The following is a 27,138-nucleotide window of genomic DNA, read 5'->3' on the forward strand; positions in this document are numbered from 1 at the left end:
GAGCAGCACGAGCCCAGCCCAGCTCTGAGCCTCTGCTCTGCATTGTGCCCAACCTAGGGCAGCAAGGGCTTGGCCTTACATCCACAAACCACCAGCGAAAAGCCCAGGCACAGGGCCACTGCCTGGAGGAGGACAGTTGCTAGAGGTGCTCCTGAAACGGCGTCCTCATCAGCCATTGCCGTATGGGTGCGGACAAGAACACAAGTTTGCCATCCCGCAGCTCCATGACACTAACCCTGGGCTGGGGATCAGGCCAGGGTGTGCTGGGCACCAGGGCTTAGGCAGTGAGCCTCCTGTGGGGAGCTCCTGGCAACCCATTTTGGAACCATCTCCCTGGGGAAGCGGGAGGAGAAGAGATCCACCAGAAATAGCAAAAGGAAAACTGGACCATCTGCTGGGAACTGCTGCAGACAGCCAAAGGAACAAAGGGCAGGAGTAAAGGCCAGAGCCCTTTCCCTAAAGGCTTCCGTTTTAATTCCAGATCCTTGTAAAACAGAGCAGAAGACACAATATCGAATTCTGTGAAGTTTCTCAAGTAATTTTTTAAAAAGGTGCTTGCAGAGAAAATACAATTTAAGATCATCTCATTTCAGTGAGCAATTAGAAATGGTAAAATACCTTTCTTTTTTTACTGTTATCAGCATTCTTTCTCCTAACGAAGATGGGTAGTCATGTATTTTAAATACACACAGAATCTCATTACAAGCAACTTGACATAGTGAATTCATCATTTTTCAGCCTGTTTTCAGTGTAAGTTGAAATACAAACTTGAACTCTGGCCATGGTGTCGATCGATCATACACTTTAAGCATTACGTTGTCTCAAGCGTATGTCCAGTGCTTGAGCTCCTGTCAGAACACACCGCTGCTTGCGTTCGACGCTTCTTAAACAGCTGTTTAAGCTAAAAACCAGCTGTCGTGTATGACAAATATTAAGCTGTTTTTAACTCCATGCATTAAAGACTACAAGATCCACATACAGTAAATAACCAAACAAGGATAGATGGGTAGACAAAAGGCATCATTTTCCCCTCTTTATTTTGCAGCTTCTTTGTACACCAAGTTACAGTAAGCTTTGCTTTGCTAGCAGTTTGGCTATCATTATAAACTGTGCTTGAGACCTCTCAATGCCTTCTATTTTAGAGCGTAGGCTAAAGATATGTTCTCTTTCTTGGAGGTAGACAATGTAATGCCATAGCTACATTTGCTTCAGAATAAAATTCCTGGCTAGCACCCAACAGTTCGCTATCCCCACCACCACCTTCGGCAGGTATTGCATTTTAAGGCTCCAAGTTTACAGGAAAACGTTCCCAGAATGAAGAGAGATCTATGCCGTGAATCTGAAATATTTATGGTATTTGGGGTAGGGAGTTTTTTTGGGTGGTGAAAGATGAAGAGAACTGCTGTGGAGACCTATGGGGGAAGAGACTGGTGTGATATGAAGTCTGTAAGTCAGCCGTCAAGCTGACTCATAACCTTTTACAATCAAAAGAGTAAGCTGGCTGCGAGTTTTAATGTCGTTAACAAAACCCCTCAGCCTAGCTAAGTCTGATTTCCTCCTGGCGCAGCCCTCCACAGCTGAGCACGGCTTCTCCCTGAGCCTGCAAGGAGACAGAGCAGCTCCCGGCGGTGAGAGGGGGGTGGGCACGGTCAGAGGCGCTGCCCCCCAGACACCGTCCCTCCGCAGGGACCGCTCTCGGGAAAGCGCGGAGGGGGAGCTGGGAGCGGCGGCAGAGGGGGTCTTCAGCACCCGGGGCCGGGAAGGGGCTGCGCGGGGAGCAGGGCGGGATGGACGCTGGCACAAGACGCGAGGTGCCCACCCCAGCAGCCAGCCCGCCCCAGCGCCGCCCCCGTGGCTGTCCCGCCTGCGCTGGCTGGAACGGCAGCAGCCGGGAAGGAGCGGGCGCCTCCAGCTGCCACACATCCCCGAGGCCGGGGCGCCGGGCAGCACGGGGCCGAGCCTGGGCAGACCCTCCCCGGCAGCAGCAGAGCCGCCCCCACGGCACCTCCAGGGCTCGCTGGGATCTCGATGCTCCAGGACATCGCCCCAGCTTACTTAAGCGGCACAACTCCCAGCCCGCGCTGTCTGCTGCGGGTGTGGGCAAGCGCAGCACTCAGCAAAACTTCCCAGTACTGCAGACACCTGTGCAATCGTTCCCGTCAGTAAAACCCGTAACACGCACCCTGTTCCCAACCACGGCAATGAAGCTCCCTGGGCTCCCACAGACACCCGCACCAAGGACACTGGGCACGCTGCGCCTGACCAGCAGCTCCCGCCACAGGTCCCACACCCCGCTGAGCTACCACAGTGTGTTTAAGGGCTCTCACTGCAGTTAAGTGATGAGAAAAACATCAAAAACGGGTAAAATCCCCAACTCACTCTTGAGGTTAGATCTTGATTTTTCAGTTCTACACTGACAAAAGATGAAAATTGCAGCCTTACTCCACAAAGGCAGACCAGCATCCTTAAATTGGTAGAAAGAAGCAACCATGAAGTGCAGCATTAAGTTAGGAACTGACGTGAAAGCAGTGCAGTACCGCCACCAGCACACCCTCTGCCTTTTCCTCCCTTCCCTGAAGTACTGCCTTACAACAGTTAATCAGGTCAGAGCATGCTGGCTCCTTCTATATGCTGTGAAAGCCACCAAAGGAAAAAAAAAATTTAAAGCTCTCCAAGATGCCTACGGGAAGAAGAAAAATAAGCTGTTGAAGCTGAATGCAGCACCAGCTCTTCATTTTTTGAAAGGAACAGATTTTAGCATAGTAACACACACATGGAGCTGCTAAAACCGATGCTGGTATCTGAATGTTGTTGATTTTAGGAGTTCAGGGCTTCTGTGACAGTGAAAACCCTCAGTCATTGCACTGGAAAAGGCAGGCAGTGTTTTGGTGGGGATTGCAGTTGGAAAGACAAATTGGTAATTATTGATGTTGGGTAATATTTAAAATCCACCTCACATCATCTGTGCATCAGCTGTTCCATCACTCACGCAGTTCACGAAGATGAAAAACCCTGGGGCAAAACCCTCAGCCCACGTCGAGGCGCGCACTGGAGCCCCATAACAGTGGCTGCCTGCCCAGGAGGACCGAGTGACTTTTTTGGGATGCTTCCCCATCTTCGTCCCGGGCATGGCTCGTCCTGCACCCCCCGGTGAGCGCTTGGCTCCAGCCCCTCCGCCTGGCTCCCTGCCGGGTGCGAGCCTGCCCCACGCCAGGGCCGGGGGAAAGCACAGCCCAGGAGGGCTGCACAGCACCCTCCGCGCAGTCACGGATATAAGGTAGGAACGTTTTGGTCAAGAACAAGCAGAGATGTTTATTAGATCTGTAAGTATAAAGAGAGACCTGAGGAGCTACGCCAGACTGGAGGACAGGACACGTACGCCAGCTCTCGCGCTGCTCTGCCAGGGCTGCACCCCCAGGTTGAGACACATTGCTGGGACAAACGCCACTACGCACAGAGCAACACACAGTAACAACTGTGGTGGAAAGGGGGGAGTTTGGTTTTTTGTTTGTTTTGTTTTTTAAAATCAACAACCAAAAAAACCCCAACAACTATGTCTCCCAAGTCTGGCAGCTGGCAGGCACTTTGGTGTATCATTACAGGCCACCATCCCCAAGAGGACCATGTGCCTGGACCTCTAAGCAGTCTGGCTGGTACACAACAGGGTGATCCTGTGAGCAGATGTCCCAAACACCCCTTGGAAGATCCCTTTTGCAGACTCCACACAGATCTCCATCACGCAGGATCTGGAGGTAGCAAGATGAGTCCATAACCAGTGAGAAACCACACTTTCCACAGAGAAGGTTCCAGCTTCTCCTCCGCGATACCAGAGGTCCCTCTAGCAGCCTCTCTTCCACCGTGACGGGCCGAGACTGACGTAAAACACGTACGACTGCACTTTGCTTTTCCTGGCACACTTTGGCTTGCATCTTGGCACAGTTTCTTGGTTCAGGCACTAGAAGCGCGGTGGGTTTTTTCCTTCCAACTGGGGATAAAGCAAATGTGCTATTCCCAGGTGAGAGCATGTCACAGTACACTATTAACTCTGCATTTGATAAAATGCTTACTTTTCCCACACAAATCTTAGCTTTAAAATGTAAAAAGGTATTCTGTTGTTAAGATTTAACTTCTCTGTATATAAATGGAACAGCAGCTGTAATGTCTTTGTTTCAACTCTCCAATGCCAACCACTATGCCAAGGCTGATCTTTTTGCACAGCAGACATTTTGCCCTGCAGGGAAGATAACTCCTCCTTGTCCCTCCCTGTCAAAACAGTTTAATCCAGGTAAATAAAAAAATTCTGGAAAGCTTGATATGGATTTTTCAGGAAAAACTCCAGCACAGGAGAGCCCACAAGGAAAGTTACAGACAAGTGGGAGGAAGCAGTCAGTGACTTCCCTACAGCAACACTTAACTCTGAGTCACTGGCCTGAGGCTACTTGAGGCAGCCATCCCCAGGACAACTGTCAGAGTGCAGTATATTCCTACCAGCAGTAAACAAGCCTTCTGCATATGAGAAAGAGAAATCCAAACAAAAAGCAACCCCCCACATCTAAAGTACCTCTGCTTTCTGCCTAGCCTCCCTCCTGTAACTGGCAGGTGGTCATACCTATCAACAGGATAGCCGTATCAGTGCTACTCATGCATTGATGCATCATTTTATTTATTTTTTTATATTGCCAGGCCTCCTCTTCCCAGGGCTCTAATACACAGCCAGGCACTGTTCAAACGACAGCATGCCAGATCCATACTGGCTCTGCCAGTGCAAATCCGCCAGACACATGAATAATTCAACTTCAACCATGGAACTGCTTGTGCCATCTCCATAGTAATAAATGCAGCGACACCCTTAATGCAGCAGATTATATATAAGCATTCCAAATCTCTTTAGAAGATTAGATTTTATGGGGGTATTAGGGAACATCAAGTAATAAGCATGCTGGAAAAATAGCGTGGGAGGTGGGGGTGTCATCTTCACAAACATCACTTGGAAACCCTCCCCACTGCCCAAGCCTTGACACCTTGAAGGGAAAAGCAGCAACACGTTTTTGCCTATAACTGTCCAGACACTTGAAAATGAGGTTAAATAACACAGACCACGGATAACCCTACACTGGCTATCACCGAGTTCTTCCTTCCCTGCTCCCAGGCACACCACCCTGCAGTTCAAGAGGACTGCTGAGAACGCTGCTATTTCTGCTGTTCTTTGAAAGCATGGACCCTGACTACCCTCAGTAGCAACTATACATTAGAAAAGCACAGTGCTGAATGACCTATCCCTAAAATCAAGGGATAAGAAATTGCTATGAAATTACTTCTTAGTTATTTTCCACTCAATTTTCTCGATTCAAGTTTGTCAAATAGTCACCTAATTAAAAAAAAACCAAACTAGTTAACATTTCAAACAGTTCAGTCAAAGTCTGGATCAAAAATACTTCATTAGCACAGCATGAATGCAAATTTTGTTCAAAATAATCCCTGCATGTTTTCATACGCAAAAGGAAGCTACTAGCAGCAGCACCAATGAAAATGACCTTGTCTAGCACACTGATGAGTGCCTAGCAGTCACAGCACTGAATGGACTTTTTTTACCCTGCTGATAGCTTGCCTGGATAATCTTCTTTACCTAACATGAGATAAATGGGGTATTACTGGGATGGGTTTATGGTTTGTGTTTTTATCCTTTAGTTGGGTTATCCCCTGTGTGTCCAGGGAAGGGCAATGGAGCTGGGGCAGGGGCTGGGGCACGAGCCTGATGGGGGGTGGCTGGGGGAGCTGGGGGGTTCAGCCTGGAGAGGAGGGGGCTCAGGGGGGCCCTGATCGCTCCCTACAGCTCCCTGGAAGGGGGCTGCAGCCAGGGGGGTCGGGCTCTGCTCCCAGGTAACAAGCGACAGGACCAGAGGGAACGGCCTCAAGTGCACCGGGGCAGGGTCAGACTGGGCATTGGGGAACATTTCTTCATGGAAAGGGTGGTCAGGCACTGGGACAGGCTGCCCAGGGGGTGGTGGGGTCCCCGTCCCTGAGGATATTTAAAAGACAAGTAGATGTGGTGCTGAAAGACATGGCTTTGTGATGGGCTTGGCATTGGTTGGACTTAAAAGACCTTAAAGGTCTTTTCCAACCTAAACGATTCCGTAGTTTTGTGCCTTATAGACAGGGAGAGCCAAGACTCCAGTTTTAATTCACACTGAAGTTCCACAGTCAAGTCTTGATCCAAACTCAGAAGAGGCCAGTGATTCCCAGAGCCCAGCCCTGGAGAACTGTGCGCTTCCTTGCTGCAGGGCCTGCATCCTGCAGCATCCCGACCAGTCCTAGCACAGCTAACAGACTGGTACCCAGTGCTGCAATTAGAAAATTCTGATCTTCGGAGACAGCAGAATAAACAGCTATTGGATACACTGAGCTGCTTCCAACCTGAAGTCACGTTGATCTTACATACATGGTACTTTTCAGAAGATGCTACGATGCAGAAGTGATGGATCAAGCGTTTAACCATAAGCATCTTCCCTAATATCTAGTAAGATGCTGTGATCTAATATCTAGTAAGATGAGCATTTGAGAAAAGCACTGCAAATCAAGCCATCAGGGCCAGATTTGTTATTAATTATCTGCATGACAGATTGTCCCTCTCCTCCAACACCTGTACTGGAAAATGTTGGAGATGTGAAAACCCAAAGTAAAAAACCAAAACCAATCAACCTAACCAGCCACTTTAAATGCACATTGCACACTGAACAGTCACCTCTGGCTCCAACCCTGTCCACCGGTAGCTACCTCCCCTCTCACCCTCCACGGTCCAGATGTCCCTGGCTATCCCCCTCGCTAAGCACCGCAGCAGCCTGGGACCGCTGCAAGAGGTTGCCTCGCTTCCCGTTTTAAATACTGATGCCCCTTCTATCACAAATACATGTGAAAGGGGTATCTACGTGTGTGCACCTAGAACTAAAGAACTTCAGGCAATACTCTATCAGAAATAATCACTAAATACAGCTACTCATTTTGCAGGTTTAACTGTCACTAGTTGCTTCCATTCATACAGCATCTTCAATCCAACAGACAGATTCACCCGAGTCATTGCTGAAATACTGTCCCCCCCTGGGCTGCAGTTATTTAACAGTCAGCCCAGTCTGCCTCACATACACAAACCAGTTTAAAGCAAACTGGAACGTATTCAGGCAACTGACCCTTTGACTCCTTATTAAAACCTAACAATAAAAACTAACCAAATCCTGCTTTTCCTATGTTTTTTGCAGCAGTGGATCTGCTCAGTCTCATCAAGTATTATTAACAGACCTGGCAACTGGCATCAGTGCCTTTGCTCTGCAGAGCTATTGTACCACGCAGTCTCTTAGCCCCACGCAGTACCTACCCCACAAACCTGGGTGTTATTTCTGCACCAAAAATGCAGAAAAAGAAAGGCATACCACTTGGCCAGAGTAGGACAAGGAAGCCTGGGGCTGGGAAGGAAAAGTTACAGAGAAAAAGGAGAGCAGGATCTGGCAGACTTAAAGCACAGAAGGGAACTTCAGAGAAATTTTTTAACCCAGAGAGGAAACAAGTCTGAATAGCTAATTACTATCCAGGTCCTTGAGATCACCCGGAGGATTTCAAGCCCACGAATAAAGGAGTTCTTTTCCAAGGATGAAAGGGCACTGTCACTTCCTAGCTACTATTCCACTTGGCATAACAAATTAGCTGAGAGTATCAAGAGGTACAGGCAGAGTAAAAGAGCTCTCTGAGTACAAAGCTGAGTCGTTCCCCCTAAGGCTAGGGCATAACACACATCCCCTGCAAGACATGCTCTAGGAGGTCTGCACTGAACACAGCTGATGTCACATCCAAGGAAAGTACACCAGTTCCCTGCTGTACTATTTTGGGATCCAGTTCAGCACAGGAAAAAAACACCCAGACAAACAACTGTTAACAGCCTCAGTACCTTGGTGTTCTACTCAGTATTGACCTGGACAAACTCTACGCACCTGCAAGCATATGCCTGGAGATACCCACTGCTGCATTAGTACACCTTCGTTACTAATAGGCAGTAAGAGAACTAAAACACTCTTTCATTTGACTTGAAAACGTTCTATTTAATTTATACAAATAACTACTAAATAGAAAAAGTAGATTAAAACAAAATAGTTATTTTTCTGGCAGAGTTTAAATGCATATTATATAGCTTAGAAGAAATAAAATGCATTTTCCCCACAGCATTCATGACCTAAAGTTCTAGTTAATTCCTCCATTGCGTTCCTTTTCTAGATCGGTAAGATTCTAGACACAATGTCATGTGGGTAATGGCTATATATATGTTCCGTATTCAAACTGAAAATATGTTACAGACCACACACCTACAAATGTGAAGCACTTAAAATGTGACTATCAAGTTGTAATATGATAATACAGAAAACAATTTATGTTTCAGGTTATATTGTGTTACAAAAACATCTGTGTAAGAATTCATGAAAGAGGCCACATAAAAATAAGCTTTAACTTTATGCACTTATTTTACAGTTTAAAAAACTGGCAAGTGCACTAGTAATAAATAATTTGCAAGTTTTGTATAAACGAGAAATTCCTAATGTTCAGCATTATTGTAAACATCAGTACACATGTAAAATGCAGCTAAAATCTGACAGTTACATTTTCAGTTTACCAATTTCCTATTATTCAGGCATAGATCAATGTAGTATACAGCCAATCATATTTTTGGCAAGTCATGTCATTAAAATTAACAGTGACAGTGCAAGTAAGGAATGCAAAGAATTCCTAGTGCAATAAAGAAGAGAAGCACAGGCAATATTGCTGATTAAAATTTACCACTTCCATGTGTTCACCCTGGGAGTGATTAGGAGAATTAAAAAAAAAAAAAAGAAAAAAAAAGGAAAAAGCTGTTCAAAGCCATTAATTAATGCCCTGATCTTGTCTTAGGATTTCTCTGTCTTCCTTCAGGCCACTACCTTTGCAACAGTACATCCAGCGTGAGTCTTTATAGCTTGACCATTTGTGAAATGCCCATTGTAGTCACTGAGCAAAGTCCATATGGTTCCGATGTCTCCCACACAGATGGCTTGGTAAGAACTTCTGCCTCTATAAGTAGCCACATGGGGACCAATCGTATAAACTGTCTGGCCAGACTACTTCTGAACCAGACAAATGCCTTCCTACCAGGAGAGCACCACGAGAAGAAGGTCAACAGTCAGCTTTCAGTTTATCTAAGGAATTATCAATTTTGGTCAAAGTCTTTTTGATTCGCAGGGCTGTTAGTCTCGCTGATGGATTTTGATACCAGCATTCTTTCATCAACTTGGCAAGTGATGTTAATGTCTGGGAAAAAGATTAAAACACACAAAACACACATGTAAGTCCACAAGTAACAAGCCAAGAAAGCACTACATTGGGTGAAGCACCAACACAATAAGGTTTTATGGCCTTATCAATACTAGTTTTCAGAGCCTACAGACAGTTTATTGCTATCTAGCAAATACACAGCTTTTAAGTGTTGAAAAAAGAAGAAAAAGTTTCACGTTTGGTTAAATCAAGGGAATAGCTGGACAACAACTTGGCTGGAGTGACAAGCTAGTGTAGTTTTAAACAGCTGACGTTTGGGGGTTTTTCTAATGAAGAAAACACTCTACAAAATCTCTTTTCAATGAAACTGGCTCCTGCAAGATCAGCAAAGGAAGCCAGAGAAGGCACAGATTTTCTGCCAGCGATTTCACCACGTCCACCACTTTAAATTGCTGGGATTCATAGCTGGTTGGTGCAGCAGCACAGGCCATGACTCTACAGCCAAAATCTTATAGATGAGACCTTGTCCTTGCTGGCCCTAGCCAGCTGTACAGATTCAAACCAACCTCCACAGCTTCAGTAATAAGGAACAAACCAGCTGGTCAACCTGGAGAGTTCAGGCTGATTCTGGTGAAGAAAAATAAACTTCAGCATTAGGCTTTCAGAAAGAACAGCAGTCCCTTCTCCTGTAGACAGGAGAGACCCCAAAACTGTTGTAAAATCACATGCTTATGAGCCACAAAGTCCTATGCAGACTACCTTCCCCTTCAATAAATTTCCCCTTGGAGAGATGATATCAACATAGGAAGAGCAGCTTCAGAACAGTTACTGTTAAATTGGGCTACTAAAAGGCTAATCTGTGAATAGCTCAGACTTAAGTCGTAAGTTTGCTTATCGCATTTCTTCCTGCTCCAACGTAAAAAGGTCCATGCCAGCATGCTTCTGAGATCTGTACAGGTAAAGTTCCTGACAAGTAGCACTGAGATCATTTCAATTTCAAATTATAATTGAAAATAACTTTCATGATTTTATTTCAAAAGAAGAAAGGTCGGCTTGTTATCTTCTGCAAACCACTCACAAGCACACTTACTTACAGGGTCTGAGAACCATCTGTTGGGAATGTTCGGCCTTTGCTGATCTACACAGACCACTTTTCTCATGTCTTCAAAACTGGGATCATTTGGAACCAAGTCATAAAATGGTGGTTTATAGTCTTCCACAATACCTGGTGAGACACAAACAAGAGAGTCATTATTTAATGACTGCACCAGTGAAACAGCATTGCTGCACAGAAAGAGAGAACACATGACCTAGCCATTTAAGAAGTACAGAAGTCTTTTAGAAGTTAACACAATGTCAAGCAGCCATTAAACAGAACAGCACTTACTATCATAGCAACAGCTTTTTCTATCCAAAATGTTAATCAATTGGCTCATATTACAATTCCACAAAGTAAAACTATATCCATTTTGCAATGCTTGAGCTGAAATGCTGCAAAAAATTCACTTGCCAAAAGGCTATCTTCTATAATGCATGGAGGTTTACTGACTACCATGAAACTGGGATTTCTACTAGCAAGTGTAAAAAATTTAAAGGTCTGCACTGTGGTTTTTAATAGGATTACCACACATTTTGCATGGTTTTATGATTCCTGAAAGTGTCCAATAAGCATGTCAGCATCTACAGACCCTCATGCTGGTGCCTTAAGTGATTTTGGTTTTGGTTATTAATAAAGTAAAATACACAGGGTAATGGGTACCACATGCCACCACAAAGCCAAACACCTGGGAGCCTGTGGCATCCAGTGTCTGAACGTATTTTCTAGGATGCTGCACTGAAAAACGGGCTTGTGTGTGTGCTCTCAACTTGGCAACCAGCTCACATAAAACTGGCAGGCTAAAAAGCCTTTTGCCTACTCTAAGACATGCATGCAGCACTGCTGTTTCATCAGTGGATTAAGCTCACAAGTGATCTACAGGGAGCTCAACTTTCTTAGGAAGCCAATTTAAAAACTGGTGTTCAAAAACAGGCATTTGGGTCAGCAGCCTGGAAGAACACCAAGCAAATGAGGCCCTCTATGTACAGTAGAAACATGGTCAGAAGATTAAAACTGCTTTTTGGTAGACTGGCAGCTGTCCCACAGTCAGATGTACGTGAAATCCAGGAGAATTTCTGTTGCTTTGGATATACTGAAGTTTAAAAGAGGTTCTCAAACTTTGTTACAGCGGTTTGAGTTTTAGTTTTCTTGTTCTGTTGGAGGTGAAGATCAAAATCCCATAGATACTCTGTAAAAATCCCTATCTGTGATGAACAGTTGAAAAGGGAAATAGTCTTCAGGAAATTCCCTTAGAACACAGTAGAACAGTTCAAAGATCTGTCTACGCAAGTGAGTTACCATAGCAAAGTAACTAGCAGACTGCAGGTTTGCCCTGTGGTATTCTGACATGGATGCGGAAGGACAGACTATATCACACAGTGCGTAAAGAAGCATCACCCATCCATCCACCACCTTCGGTTAATTCATAATTGCGTACACCAAGCATCACCTACGCGGCCGAACTCTTGCCTTTACACTCCTCCTGCTTCCTCGCAAAACACAGAAAAAAGTTTATTGCGAGAACTCAAGAACACAAAAAGCCTCCTTGTGTATCCACACTGTCTATGCTGTTGTTTCAGATGAAGTAGTGGCTTTATACGAGTCAAATGCAGAACTTCACAGCTATGTCATATAGCCCTGAAAATGTTTCCAGGGTCACCAGGACATTACAGATTAACTTTATCACTAAAAGAGAGTGTCTGGTTCTAATTTACTATTTTCATGTAGTCTTTCCAAAGTATAGGGTATATAACTAGCTATTTCAGATAAGACGTGCAGTAATAAAGATGAAATTATGTGGGTCTAGCCTTTGCTCCAGTAGAGTGCTCTGATCTACCACAGGCAAACAGCACAGTCCCTGCGGGACCCACTGCTGGCTCCGCAGCAGCCTGTCGGCAGTGCCAGCAAGCCACTGCAACCTCTAGCCCACACTGCCCTGCTCACAAAACCATCACTGAACTGTGACACGCTTCCCTCGCCCACTGCCCCGGGAGAGCGAGCCTGCCGCTCACTACGAGCCAGACCTCAGGGTCCGTCAGCGCGACCTACAGCTTGCCGCTTTCCGCATGCTTTTAAAATGACTTCTGTCATTTATACTACATTCTCCCCCTCCCCCGGGTTGCTGGCTTTTTGCTACTCAAATCAACTAGGACTCGCATATACAGTGGCATTTTCTTGACGTTTATTCTTTGTTACTGTAATAAATGTCTTCACAGTTATTCTTTGTTACTGTAACATCAGCTTGTCCTATGCATGCAGGAACCTAACTGCTGGAGCAAGGCACGGGCTATGCAAACACTGAAGCGACAGACACAGCCTTGCAGATAACACGATCACATACCAGGGGTGGCTTTGAGCAACAACTGTCTTTCAGCTTCTGATGTTACTATTGATATTGAACAAGATCACAATACCTGGAACAACAGTGAAAATTCACAAGGAACAGAACTCTCAGAGCCAGGCACTGGGTAAGCAACGATGCAAGGCACTGAACACTAGGAAGAGAGCACGTTCAAAAAAGCAGCGACCTCCACTCTACAAGGAACACACACTGTTCTATTTTAAGTGAGTAAAATACTGATTTGGGGGCTTAAATCACATTTTCAAGCACAGAAAGGAATGCTGAGTGGCTCCTGATATAGCACAAAGACAATATGTAAGTAGTCTTGGTTGTGCAGAAGGAGTTTCCTATAACATTTTCCTCCTTACATTAAGCCACAATAAGAAAGTGCAGAGAATCACTGTGTCACCTCGAGGACTGTTTGATAAGTTAAAAAAATTAATTCAAAATTTTAAAAAGTTAAACATGTAAAAGTAAAAATTAAAAAAAAATTAGAATAAAATTTTAAAAAGCCATCAGACTTATTAGCCAGATTACAACTTCAGGGTCTCCACAAACTGAAGCACTAAACCAGGCTGACTCACTGCAACAGACTCTGCAACGAGATGGCAGCAAAAATTTCTAGTACACTTAACTGATGAGTGCCTCTGGCCCACCCCATCACCCATCTCACAGGAGCATGCTACCTTGACCTCAGCATGCTCACTCCCAGTGCTGAAGTCTTACTACAAATCAAACAGGGTTATCTGAGCGATCACCTGATGAAGTAATGATTTCCACACAGCTAAATACTAGGATTAGAGAGAAAATGTTTACTCCACTTCAAACCAGTGCAAGGAAGTGTAATTACTTATGGCAACAGCCAAAAATACAGAGCAATTAGAAGTATGTACTGTGGCATTAGTATCACCACTGTCTTAAATTTAAGACTTTATTGACATGACTCAATGTCATGATGTATCTGTATTACTGTCAAAAGTGCTTCCACAGTGGCACTGAGCTCAGCCTAAATCAAAGTACCACATCATTTAGCCATCACCTTTGGCAGGTCTGCAGCCCATGCTGAGTTCCATACCATCTTGGTGAAGCTGCCAGCGCGATCTAAGCTCTCCGGTTGAAAGTAGCTCAGGTACATTTTCTGTGAACTGCAGTTACTGCCGCAATACATACATACCAGAACTTCAGCACAGGAATATCTAAATAATAGGTACTGTTTCACGGAAGTCTCATTTCAAGAGGTAACTAGGTAAGACTACATGTATTTTTTACGTATACATATATTATGTATGTACAGTATAGACACACAAAAGTATAAACGTATATTCATACACGAAGAGAGCCAGACATCTAAATATTCCACACAGGATGACCAGCCTCCAAAACAGTCCTGTGGCAAGGCAGATTCCAGATGAACTACTCAAAATTCAAGAGTGGCAATTAAAACAAAACTTATCAGTGTTATATATGTGAATGTTTGTCATCACACAGGCCAGCTGCTATGTTCAAACAGCCAGCACTACCCAGTGCCTGTGCAAGCACGTACCCCTGCAAGCACTGCCGGTCCTGCCACCCACAGCTACGAGCACAGCCCCTCAGCAGACAGACCGCCTCCTCCCGCAGCCGGCTTCCCTTCCCATCGCAGTGAGCATCACCTACCGCACAGCGAATTAATCAACCCCTGCCCAGCAAACCCACCACGGCAACTGGTAAGCTCCAGTGCTCACAGGCTGCTGAGACAAAGTGCAGAATATAAAACTGCACTGAAAACAATGAAGTTACACCTTAAATTCTCAAGGCACTCACACTGACATGAACTGCAACCCAGAGGTCTCCAAGTATTGGGAAATGCAACAAGCAAGTCTTCGTAACTGCCTATGACACACATTTGCCAATAAATGGAGTACGTCGTAAGAAGAAATTAATACCAAGTGTTCATGAGACCTTCCTCCTTTCTCTGGGTAACCACATACACGTTCACCCAAGATCATCATCACACTGTGATTTAGCTGACTTATGTTCTTATATCAGAACAATACCTATTCCTTTTGCTGCGTATGTCTTCAAGTAACACCTCAGAGAGCGTAGGGAGAAGACGAGGTTATAAGCTTAGCTCCAGCCACTCCACAGAAAGCTTATGGAAGTTCCCTTCGGGTCCTGGAGTCAGTCCCATGGCTGCCACCAGCTTCCAGCAAGACAGGAGTTGCTCACTATGGACCCTACAAGTTAAACTGCATCTGTCCAAAACAGCTGAGCACCTGCATAGATTGCCCTGCTCTCTTCATAGCCAAGAACCCATTTTGGATCTCTTCAGAGCTATCAAAGCAAGCTCTCAGGCTTACAAGGAGCCTTTAAATTTGCCACCTGAGCCTACCTGAAGCATTTTGCTACCTTCAAGTCAGTTTTGTTTAAGCACCTTGTAAGTATCCTCGGGAAGACAGGGGTCTGGGACAGTGCTCCAGGCCCCGGGGAATCTCCCAGCAAGCTTAGAAGGTCTGCAAGTCTTTTCAGAAGTGTCACCTTCCAGCAGCCTTCTTGTAACGAGCCTCATTGCAGTGTTTCTGGAGACAACTAGCTGCCTATGGCTGCTGTGCTGAGAATTACGCTGAACACGGGAGCAATACTTTTTTTCCCTTTTTTTACTCACATTAAATTACTTTGGCCACCAACAGATAGCAGATGAAGGAAAAGGTTCATACTTAGAAGAAGCCCTGTACCTCAACAGAGTAACAGTATTTGTTTGCTTCTAGAGCCGTTGTACATGTGCCTGCCCGCTCCCCACAGCCCAACATAACATCATTTGGACAGGATTCACATCGGGGTCAGTGAACAGAGGGGAGATAATGCATGAGAAACAACAGGAGGCAAGTACCTAACTTCCCCTAGAATTGAAGCCAGGCTTTGTTACCCTGTACTAGCTACCATGAGCCACTGCTGTCATACCTTATTGCAGCCTGCCTCTGTCCACTCGCTGCTCCCTTGTACCTATCTCTCCAGAAACCACTCACACTCCCTCCTTTGGCTCTCAACATCACAAAAGCATATCTTAACCCTTTCCTCCAAAATCTTCCCTCCAATTCCAACTTGCAATAGTTCCTACCAAAAAAACAAAAGCCCTCAATCCTCCAGAGTTTGAGCCACTCTGACTACTGCCTATCATTCTGACCATGCCCCCTTCAAACGAGTTTGCACTTGGATCCTAAACTGGCAGGCACCAGCCTGACCTGCCCCGTGAGGTTCCAGCCTACCATCAGGCTCAGAGGTACCAGAGCAAATGAATGACTGGCTGTCTTTTCCTGAAGAAGAAGATAAACTCGCTGTCTGATGTCAGTCGCAGAAACCCCCAATTTGGACTTAGTGCGAATAAATCAGACACAGAGCAAATAAATGCGCATGACGATACAGAATTTCCTCAGATTTAAACATGTCACTGTTAACAACCATCAATGCCAGTGTCTCCAGACACACCTGAGAGGCGCCTTCTGCATTCTCCTCTCCCCTTGGGTACTGAGAGCACAACCTGAGGTCCAGAAGTCAGAAAGAACTCCTGAATTGACAAGGCCAAAAAAAAAAATCGCACCAACAGAGACCCAGCTCAAAGGTTCTTAATTCCGGACACCCTTGCCAAGGAAACATGAAGCAACACTGTATGGTACAGAACAGGACTGTGGTGGCCCTTTTCCCAAGCAGAACTGTGAGTCCTGCTTTGTGAGTGCATTTAACTTGGCAAAGTAAGAACACCCCTGATTTCCGATCACTTCACTTTCTATGTATTCTCCTTCTGCTCCTCAAGTTTTGTCATAAGAAACAGCCACCTTAAAGTAGTGACCATGGTTTAATACACATGGAAAAAGTTTAGACTTTCTCATCTAAAATTTTAACTTAGTTGACTATTCAGTATGAATTATTTAGAAAGTAGCAGAGTTCTCTTCTCTACCAGAAATGATGATATTGGGCCACTGTACCCAATGTACCAACAACTTCAACCCAGGCAGCAAAGCGTCAGCAATCCAAACACTTTGGAGGTCCAGTATTTTACTATGCATCCTACGCATTTTGGTGGCAGATTCTTTGCTGTGAAATTACCATTCACTTGACCCCTTCTAAAAACAAGTAAAGGAGTCTCAAATACTTACCGTTGCTAACCATGCGTCTAGCTACTTCCCAAAGGACCAGCCCGAAAGCCCAGATATCGACCCTTTTATACGAGTCAAAGCAGTCTGCCTGGATAGTTTCATCCAAGACTTCTGGAGCCATGTAGCGTTTGGTACCCACACGGGGATTGTTCCCCACATCCAACTGATTCGTGCTTTGGGAGTGCATAACTGCAAGGCCTGAAGGATGAGGGGAAGGAGAAAAAAAAAGAAATTACTGTCAAGTCCCCTTTAATAGTATAGCAGCATACATTTAAAATTACACATGACCAGCGACACCCATCAGAGTTTCTTAAAAAGAAGCAGCTGAGAGTCCAACTGTCCAAAGACCAACTGGGTCAGCTCCAAACTAGCTATCAAAACCAGCCACTGTGTCCATAGACTTAGACCAATTATCTCCTCAGGGATTATCATTAAGCATTTTATTGCACTGTTGCAAAATGTTGTCATTAAGTGTTTTGCAGCCACTGGATGTCACCAGCGCTCTAGGCACGTAATACACAGAAGGTCAAGCATCTGTTACTTAGAAGAAAACAATTTTACACAGCATTCAAATTTATTTATAGAACATTTGGGTAGGTGGATATATCAGAACTGTGGGGAAGAGGAAGAAAAACACTGCATGATGGATATACACAAGTTAAAAAATGAAGCTGGAAAATAAAAAACATCGTATTTGCAGCAGCTTGAAAAATAAACATCCTCAAGCTGATCTAAAATGAGTCAGTCAAAGCCACTCTACCTGGTTTCTACTAATTACTAAACATTTAGGCAAAGAACATTATGTGAGGGACTAAATTACTGTAAATTTGGAAACACACAGAGTACTCATTCTGCCATGGTAAACAGAGAGTACTGCAAATTGAACAGCAACAGGTGCATGACATAACTAAGCAATAGAAAAGATGACACAAACTCTCCCTAATTTCCTCAACAAATCTTGTAAGAATAACATATACTATTTACATTTAACATGAGTTTTAGATGAAACTTAAAAAAGCTTTTTAACTCAGTCCTATACAAAAATTAGCCTGTCATGAGGTCAATAATTTTTCTTTCTTTCAAAAATAAAAAGAGACTGTACTTCAACATAACAAAAATTTGGAAATGCTTTCCTACAATTTAAATGCACTTAAGTAATTTCAAGCTGCTAAGAAAACTGTTATGGCACCTCTACAAAGATACCATCTACTAACCCCGTAACTGACAAGAAGGTAATTTGGAAAGGTTGCTCTCCAGACAAAAATATTTTTGTCATATATATACACACACACACACGTATCTCACACACACACATATATCTAGGACATACTTACACACACACATATACATTTATGTATTTTTATATTTATATTAATATTATACAATATGTGTGGTTTATACTTCTGTAAAAAAACAAAACCAAGAATTTGCACATTGGAAACAAAGGTTAGAAAACAAATTTCCTGGCAAACTCTGAAGACATCAAGACTCTGGAAAACACTTTGATAAAAATCATAATTCTCCATCCAAATTGGGCAAATAAGGTTAAATAGATTGACAGGTCAAAGGTTTAAGGCTGAGGGATACAAGTCAGCATCCTGCACACTACAAACTAAGAAAGTGTTGCAATAAGGTCAGGGGACAGCGATGTTGTAATCAGGTTCTCATCATGGAGGCATCTGTGCTGTTTATGAGAGTTAGGAAGCAGATATTACACTACCTCAGTTTCTTTTCACCTCAGAAGATCTCAGTGCACATTTAAGTTAAGGGCACATAAGTGCTTGTGCTTGTCAGAGAAGCTCTTACTTTAAGATACTAATTCACTAAAGGAGAAAAAAAAAAAAAAAAGAAAAAGCTGGGCAGGAATACAAATTGATGGAACACATTGGTTTTCAAGACACCAGAAAAATCTCTTTAGTATACTGGAGTATCTGCTAGCAACCGAAATTCAGCAAACAGGTTTGTTAGCATTCTTTGCACCTTCCTCACAAATACCCGTGTTTGTTTCGAATGGACATTCACTGCCCTATAGAGAGGGGCAAGGGGCAGGAGGGAGTAAGAGGAGGGCTGGGCTTTTTCTTCATTTTGTCTAAGTATTATTCTGCTGCTCTATAAAGTTGCTCAACTAAAACCTATTATCATGCACGTGAATTGCTTTAGAAGTAGAAGGGCAGAACTTTTCCACAGTGCTGACAGACTGAAGCGAGACTGACATCCATCCTTGGACTTTACCACACGGTTTCTGCTTAGCTAGAACATATTTGAAACAGCCAGTTTTGTAACTGCAACCCTAGATACTCGGGTTGCTCTTTGAGATCCCGGGTTCCAGCACGCTTGCTGAAGGACAAGCAGCCCATCCACAAAGCTCCTGCGCCTGCTGCCAGCCAGAAGGACCGAGACTGAATGGCAACAGACAACAAGCCACGCTGCGGTTCAGGCGTACAGCGCCCAGGCTGCCAGCAAAACAGACAGCTACGAGCTGTGCATCAAAGCCATTTATTCCTCTCCGTTTTCAGAGCTGACATCTATTCTTAACGGGCAGACTGCAAGCCCAGAACCTGGTGTGACCCACAGAACCCAAGTGCAGCTTAGCTATGGGCAGCCACAGTGAACCTTTTCATCTGCTCTGCTCCTACTGACCAGCCTCTTAGTGCCATTTTTCTTGTTTGGTACATGTGTTGAAAAAGAGGAGGAAAAAAAAAAAATAAAAAAAGAGACACAAAGATACAGAAAAAAAGGGCATGGATATATGCCAGAAGCAACAAACTCTTTGGTAACTCTCCCTTACGGATAAGGAACAAAGAACATGTCAAGATGCACGCCTGAGGATGTCATGTTTTAAAAAACAGCTATTTTGCCACCACAGAAACTAATTGGGAAATGTTTATTGTTGTGCTCTCTCAGAGTATCTTGCATGTATGTGAAACCTCTAGACAAATAACGTAGGAGACCTGCCTTTATCAGTGTGATGTCAACCAAGGGCAACACGTGCTGCCCCCTCCTCGGTCTGAGGTACAAATATATCTAAAAGCCAGTCTCTAAAGTCTTGTATTTCCAGCCTACAGCTCCACTTTTTTGACTTACTATTCCCTCTGCAAATTTAAAAGGCCCAGGTGAGTGGCTTTCCCTTTTTCCCCCGTACCTCCTGCCCTTCAGGCAAAAGTGACAGGAGCTACACGGTGCAATTTTCAGTAAAAAAAAAAAAGCAACAAACCACCAAATTTCCCACCTCCCGGCACCCATTTTGCCCAGCCGATGGCCACCCGGGGCTCCTGCTCTGCCGCGGTTCGCTCCCGCCCTCCGGGGCCAACTCGGGGCGCCGGCCCGGCCGTAGCTGGGCGCCAGGCGCCCCCTGGCGGCGGGGCTGACCCAGCGCAACCCGCGCCCGCTGCCCCCACGCACCCAGATCCGCGATGCAGCACTGCCCGTTCTTCTTAACGAGGATGTTCTTGCTCTTCAAGTCCCGATGAGAAATGGCGGGCTTCCCCTGGGTCCCAAAGATCTCTATGTGCAAGTGTGCAAGGCCGCTAGCTATGGACAGCACTATGCGCAGGCAGCTGACCGTGTCCAGGGTAGTGAGCTGCAGGTAGTCGTACAGGGACCCCATCTCGTGGTAGTGGGTGATCAGCCACAGCTGGGTGCTGGAGTTTCTGGAAGTCATGTCAGATGCGATAAAACCTAGGAAGAGAGGAAGGAAAAAGAAAAAAGGAGAAACACCACAATAAAGTGACAAAGTTCTTACAAGAGTGACACCCCACCCCCCCACCCCCACCCCCCAAGAAAAGAATCAATACTACCAGGCCCCTCTTGCCATTTCAAACGCTATTTAATTAAATTTTTTCCACTATTGTACTGCACTGAAAACAGACTGCAGGTATTACTACCATGATGAAAAAAGAGCTGACATACTCTGGAACTCTTCAGTCTATTCACAAGAATGCACTTCATCAGTCACACCAAACACATCTACTTGTTAGGACCACATACATTGTATTTAAAAAAAAAAAAAAAGTATTTTTTCCTTCCTTCTTTTTGAAGGACTTAGGAGTGGGGAAGTTTCCAGTTAAACAAGATGACCTGTCCACTCAAGAGGACCATGCTGGAAAGAAGCAAGACCTCCAACAGATAGGTCCCAAGTAATCATTCCCATTTTTCTGGACAACAAGCAACCAGTGCAGGCCACTGAGGTCACGTGCATTCCACGTACCCACCACATCCCAACCAACAGACGCCCCATGCTGTGCCAGCTTCACGTTTACATCCGAGGTAACTCTTTTCAGAGTACTTTTGACAACCAGCCCCACACGTCAAATGCTTGCTGTTCCCCACAGGTACCACCACACCCTTCTGACCAAACACAGATTGGAAAAAGCACATCTGCCCACAACAACTTGCTCTCCAGCGCTCTCCAGCTGCTTCACAGGCTGCAGAGGGACTGCCCTGAGCTGCCCTAGGCTCCAAACGCCTGATCTGCTTAGCTGTTCACCTGCTCGCAACGGAGCCACAGGATAGAAGCAGCAGATGGCTAAGGAGCATGTGGCAGCACTGGAAGATCAGCGTAGCGAAAAACAAAGAATAATAATTCTTCTACTCCAAATACCAGACAGTTCAACTAGTGTGCAACTTACTTCCAGGGAAGTAAGGCAGACCCCCTTTATGCATCATAGCCATATTTCACAATGATCTTCTACAAAGGAACAGAGGAAAATGTCTCTTTGAAACTCATGCTTCCAAAAATGTGGTGTTTTAAAACTGCATTCAAACCTCAGGAGTCGCTCCTTTCCTGTTACCTCCGAGATCAACGTGCATCTGCACACTGTTCACCTCAACAGCTTTAGCTGGGAAGCAACAGAAGTTTCATTCCCAAGTTAGAGGAACAAATCATGCTTATTAAAAGCCCACATATGACATTGTCACTACTTTCTCTCCTGAAGTCGGATTTCTGCACAACGTGATGCTTTTGTAATCTGTAATATTGTTTAATATCACATCTAAAAAACCTCTATAAAATAGCCAACAAATTTGACAGTTATCAAGAAAGACTAAATACACACAGAGGAACATGGGAAATGTGTAATGTAATTTCAGCCAAGTTACTTGCTCTCTCGGGGATGGAAAGTTCAATAATTCACATTTCAGGAGGCCATCAAATTGTTTTGGTAGTAACAAAGGAACTGCTTCAGGACACATCAGACAAACATCTAGCAGGGTGACCTATAGAGCCAAGGAACACACTCTGACAGGAAACGAGAATAGGGAAAAACTAAATAAGTAAAACTGATTGAAGACAGACTGATTGGGGGTGAGGTATTGTCAACAGGCAGAAAATATGCTGCTGCTTTTGTATGTAAAGGTAGCACACCAGTGAAAGAAGGTCATGTCTACAAGGATTCAAAAGGGCTGCTTAAACTTCAGCCATGGCTCACAACACAAAAAAGCCATTTTCTAAGCTCTCAGAACTGAGCACACAAGGTACAAGGGATGCAGAAAATTCAAAATCATCATACTCACATATTTACAGAGAAATGAGATACATCATAAAGGGGCAACTATAGTTGAAGTTTCAACACCAAAGGGAGCTTAGTTTGACCCTGATCAGAACACTTAACAGAAAAAATAATGGATTCATACTGCACTTTATTCAGGCACAATGGAAAGTATTCAAATATTTAAACCTCTATATTACAAACTCTTCTCCACTTTTTCTGCTTTCATTTTGCCCAGGTAAACTGAAGTTACAAGGAAACAGATCCACTAGAACTTCCCCACCTAACACACTGTGCAACACACTTTTGGCACTTGGCTGCCCTGCAAGAAGAGCTGCAAGGGCGAGTTCTTAGCATGTGGGTCTGTGTCACCTCCATTCTTTTCTACACACTGTGCTAACAACTGATTAATCTGGTTGACTGCTGCTTGCTAGAATATTGGAGGAGGACAACGATTCATAGTTACTATGCTGAGACTGAGGTTTCAGCACCCCCTGGCAAGGCTCTGCCTTAGAATTTCCCTTCAACTATTTATCACAAAGACAAAAACCTAATCTCAAAGGTTGCAAGACATCTGGTGAATCTGCAGTGCTCTGCAAGTCAACTGTTCAGTTAATTCACCTTTACAGCAGCTACACTAGGATACATGAATATGGTTGTCCTACTTACCTAAAATATTTTCATGCCGCAGCAATACAGTGTTGTACAATTCAGTTTCCCTGAACCAGGATTTTTCATCCCTAGAAGAGAATATCTTCACAGCAACATTTTCTCCTTGCCACTGACCCCTCCAAACTTCTCCGTAACGGCCCTTTCCTGGTGGGGGAAAAAACCCGCAAAGCTGTTAACTAATAATCTTCATAGGACAGAAGGACCAGAATTAGCTAATACGATGGAAACTCAACAGTCATGGCCCAAGTATCACACTGAAGTGGGAAAAAGTATTTGCAGGGGTAGTCAAACTATGTCATAGTCATGCTGTGCTCCGCTGTCCCTTAATTTTTCCTGTTTGATTCAACTACAAACTCAGAGTATGTATCTCTCCTCCTTGCATGCTGGTACAGTGGACAGAGTGTTTGTACTGGGCAGGTGTAATCATTCAACCACCAGCAACGAAAGCACTTCTGCAGCTTAAACAAGTTGGGCAGCATACTACAAGGTCATTCTACACAATACAAATAAATCTATGAATTCTGAAGTTAGGAGGACAGGAAGGATATATAATGCTGGGGGGATAGAGCCTTTACATCTCTGTTACACCATCAGCCCTTGTAAAAAACAGTCAGTACAGCCAGACACACAAAATGCAGAATGACAATTAATAAAATAAACAAACCCAAAACAACAACAAGAAAACCCCAACCCCAAATAAAAACAAAAGAGAAAATCCAGCCACAAACAACAATTAAAAAGGATTTAGGGAAAAAAAACCCACCAAACCCAATCCTGCTCTGTGGAGATCAGGACACACTGTCTACATGCTAAGGTTTTTACCCAAATAGCTTAGAAGAAACATATGAAATTATCAAGCACACAAAAGCAAAGCAACATCCTGCACTAGGCAGACTGCAAGTTCTGGTCATTGCCATTTTCATCACAGTCCACCTACAATAGCCTCTGACTTCATGCAACAAATTGTGCTAGATTTGACAACTATAAATATCTAAACTCTGCCCTTCATTGTTATGCTATTCAGTGTTCTTTAGAGGCACATATGAATCAGCAGCAGGTATAACCAAATGAAGAGAGACACCCAACACCAATGTCTCAATGCCACCACCCAGAAGAGGCTTCCTGCACAAGTGCTTTCATCTGGTTCTGCTCTACAGGCTAAAACACATGGTGTCTGGAAATAGCGCCAGCCTGAGTTAACTTGGGAGCAGGCATAATTCCAGACACACACACTTACTCACACAAATATATACACGCACAGAAAAATGTCTATTGCAGGCAAAATCATCATACATATCATATCCTACAGTTGCAGAGAATCAGTGGATGTACGCTTGGATTTAATGCAAGTGTGAACAGTTGTGCCTACTCAAATACATACTATAAGCCAAAAGCAAAGAAACACTGGTGAAAAGTAGGCCCAGTCCCTCTAGGTTCACGGATTCATCTGTTTTAGTCAGACTTGATTTAACATCCTGATGAGTTAAAACTTCTAGTGACTTACAGGAAAATGTTAACCCATTCTGAGTTCAAGCCACTGAAGCAGCAGCACAGAACATACTTAAGCAGTCCTTTTTTTTTCCTGCTGGAATCAATCATTATGCTTTCCTCACCTCTTTAGTGCCAGTATGGCATCTCAGCTCAGTCACTGCCTCAGGGTATCTTTGACCCAAATGCTTCCTAAAACTACTAAACTCCAATTTAACACCATTCAATTCATTATATATATATATATACAGGCTGAAGAAAAACATCACAGATCCTTAAAATGAATCTTGAAGTCCTGAAAAAAACTAAAGAGCCAGAAGAGTTTTAGGGAAGAATTACTAGAAAGATTCTCTCTTTAAGGGGGAAAAGAGCAGCAACAGTACATCATCGCCTACACAGTCCCAAAACAACAGCGCAGAGCAGGTAAGTTACAAAACATTCGTGCTCCCATTTTAATGGCATAAACCCACAGGGGTTTGGTGTAGGTTTTTTGTTTGTTTGTTTTTCCCAATGCCCCATTAGCCGCTTTGCTTGATGCTTTAACTCCAGATCTCAAATCCAGATGATCCTTTTCTAATTCTAAAGCTTTCTAACTGAACACCATTTAATGAACCAATGTTTCACAGTTTGACAGTTTCAAACTTCAAATTGAGCTTGCTTTTTTAAAAACATAGTTTACTTAGCTTACAAAGTATGCAAACAAGACTAGTTTGTGTTTTTTTTAACACTGCCTTATTGAACAAAGCTTTATTTTTCAATCACAGAGCTCAGGTGATATTTGCCCCTTTCTTCTGCACAGATCTGACAGGAATTTTTCCACTCCAGTTTCCAAACCCAGACATGTGCCATAAGCTGAAGCCTGAGAAGTTTTGTATAAGCGACTGAGAAAAAACAGTTGATTAGGATGGGATATAAAGCTTTCATTCTGCATTTGCTACCAAGACTTGGCACTAGATGCAAACAAGAATTATACTAACCTACACACTCTACAAGTGTGATCTGGCGAGCCACTGTTCTTTGCACCAAGAAAGGAAGTCCAGAACCACTTCCAGATGTGCAGGAATGGTCCAATAAATCCTGTTCAAAAACAAAAGCAGAAGTTTACAACCTATGAGAAACTACATTTTCTCCCCATTTAAATACACAAAGGCACACCACTTCACAGGACAGGTTAAGTTAAAGTTTGTTAGTATCTCAATGGCTCTGGTGTGCCACTTGGTCACTCAGGGTCAAGACAAACCACTGCCATCACCATACAGATGGCCACAGAATGCTATTCAGCAAGATTTTAGCACTTCAAAGAACATCCCATGCATAGAAGAGATTGGTAGTGGAGCTGTAACTTAGGCGTAATCACTTTCTGTTGGAAGTTTTGCAAACAAGACAAGGAACAGCAAACAAATCAAGCATCATTCGCAGATTTCATATTCTGTCTCTATCTTATATTTGGCATTACAGTATCATTTTGTTTAGCAAATAAATAATTTTGTTTAATAAATAACATGACAACAAATTTACTGACCGTGAACCTGGAAGCTCACTCATAGCCTACAAGCTGTCCTCTGTAGTCAAATTCCACCCTTTTTCAGTCCCTTGTTGTTTTCTTACTTAGCTTATGCTATCTCAATTCTGTATCTGTCACCTATTTCAAATAGGTTAATATCAGCTCTTCTCCCCCCATAGTTTTCTATGTCTTGCAATAATCTGAGCCGCCTCAAAAAGAAATAAACTTACTTTCTCTGACTTCTATACTTAAAACCTTCATCCCTATAACAGTTAGCAGAAAGAAAAACAGTATTTACTTCTGAATATTCCTGCAGACTTTTCCCATTCTTCCAGTCACCTGTGGCTTTCCTAGTAATGATGACTAGAAGGGCACAGCAACCCTAATGCGTTTTCAGTAATCAGAGCTAAAGTCATGTCCCAGCCCCGCTGATCTATGGCACCAGATACTCTCAAAATCTGTTTTACAAATCGCTATGAATAAACGTGTATTAGGAGGAGACATTCAGAACTCTGAATGGTTTTTTATTACTATAAACAGACTCTAGAAAGAGCCACAGCTGAAAGTTCCCAATTGAAATGGTAAAACAGATAAAACCAACATATTCTTGTGATACAACTTGTTTTTCAGCACCTTTTTAATCAGTGGCCTGCACACAATTTGTGCTCAGCTGACTGTTTTGTCTGAAGTCATACGGGGGAGGGGAGTCAGTCTTGCTGAAGGAAAACCTACAAACGGGTGCCTTCTGTGTCCATGTGAGCCGAGGGGAGAGGTGACAGCCCAGAGCTCACGTCCCAGGGCTCACAGCCACGGTTGCCTCAGGGGCACCCAGACCTGACAGACACCCACCCGCAGCAGGGACGAGACAGCTGCTGACACCACTGCCCACCAGCACGAGTGCCTGCCACCACCCCCACCCCCCCATGAAGCACACTCTGGCAGGTGGAGTGGGCAAGCACCCCAAAACCAAACCCTCCTGGAAGGGCTGAGCCAGCAGGTGCAGCACCCCAGGCCCCCATCGCCGACATACCACCCTCCCCACTTTTGAGTCCAGGCTTGGATTTACAAAACTACATGCCGCTGCAAATCCGAGCTTCAGCTGTAACAGAGCGGGAGGAAGGCTGCTGCAG

General features: G+C 44.1%; 1 protein-coding gene across 2 annotated transcripts in view; it reads right to left on the reverse strand.

Moving 5' to 3' along the window:
* Positions 1 to 8,066: 8,066 nt before the first annotated feature.
* The window catches only part of ACVR1 (activin A receptor type 1), a 67,973-nt gene continuing 48,901 nt past the window's right edge, over positions 8,067 to 27,138 (reverse strand). Inside the window, exons 5-10 of one of the 2 annotated variants that reach the window (XM_055812131.1) lie at positions 25,482 to 25,581; positions 23,014 to 23,160; positions 20,261 to 20,536; positions 16,859 to 17,056; positions 10,379 to 10,513; positions 8,067 to 9,324 (exon numbers count right to left, since the gene is read on the reverse strand). In XM_055812131.1, the coding sequence (XP_055668106.1) occupies positions 9,224 to 9,324; positions 10,379 to 10,513; positions 16,859 to 17,056; positions 20,261 to 20,536; positions 23,014 to 23,160; positions 25,482 to 25,581 (957 nt within the window). In that variant the 3' untranslated portion in view covers positions 8,067 to 9,223. The remainder of the gene's footprint in view (positions 9,325 to 10,378; positions 10,514 to 16,858; positions 17,057 to 20,260; positions 20,537 to 23,013; positions 23,161 to 25,481; positions 25,582 to 27,138) is intronic. The other variant, XM_055812130.1, reaches the window with a different exon arrangement.

This window comes from Falco peregrinus, chromosome 8 (genome assembly GCF_023634155.1).
Source record: "Falco peregrinus isolate bFalPer1 chromosome 8, bFalPer1.pri, whole genome shotgun sequence".
Taxonomy (NCBI): Eukaryota; Metazoa; Chordata; class Aves; order Falconiformes; family Falconidae; genus Falco; species Falco peregrinus.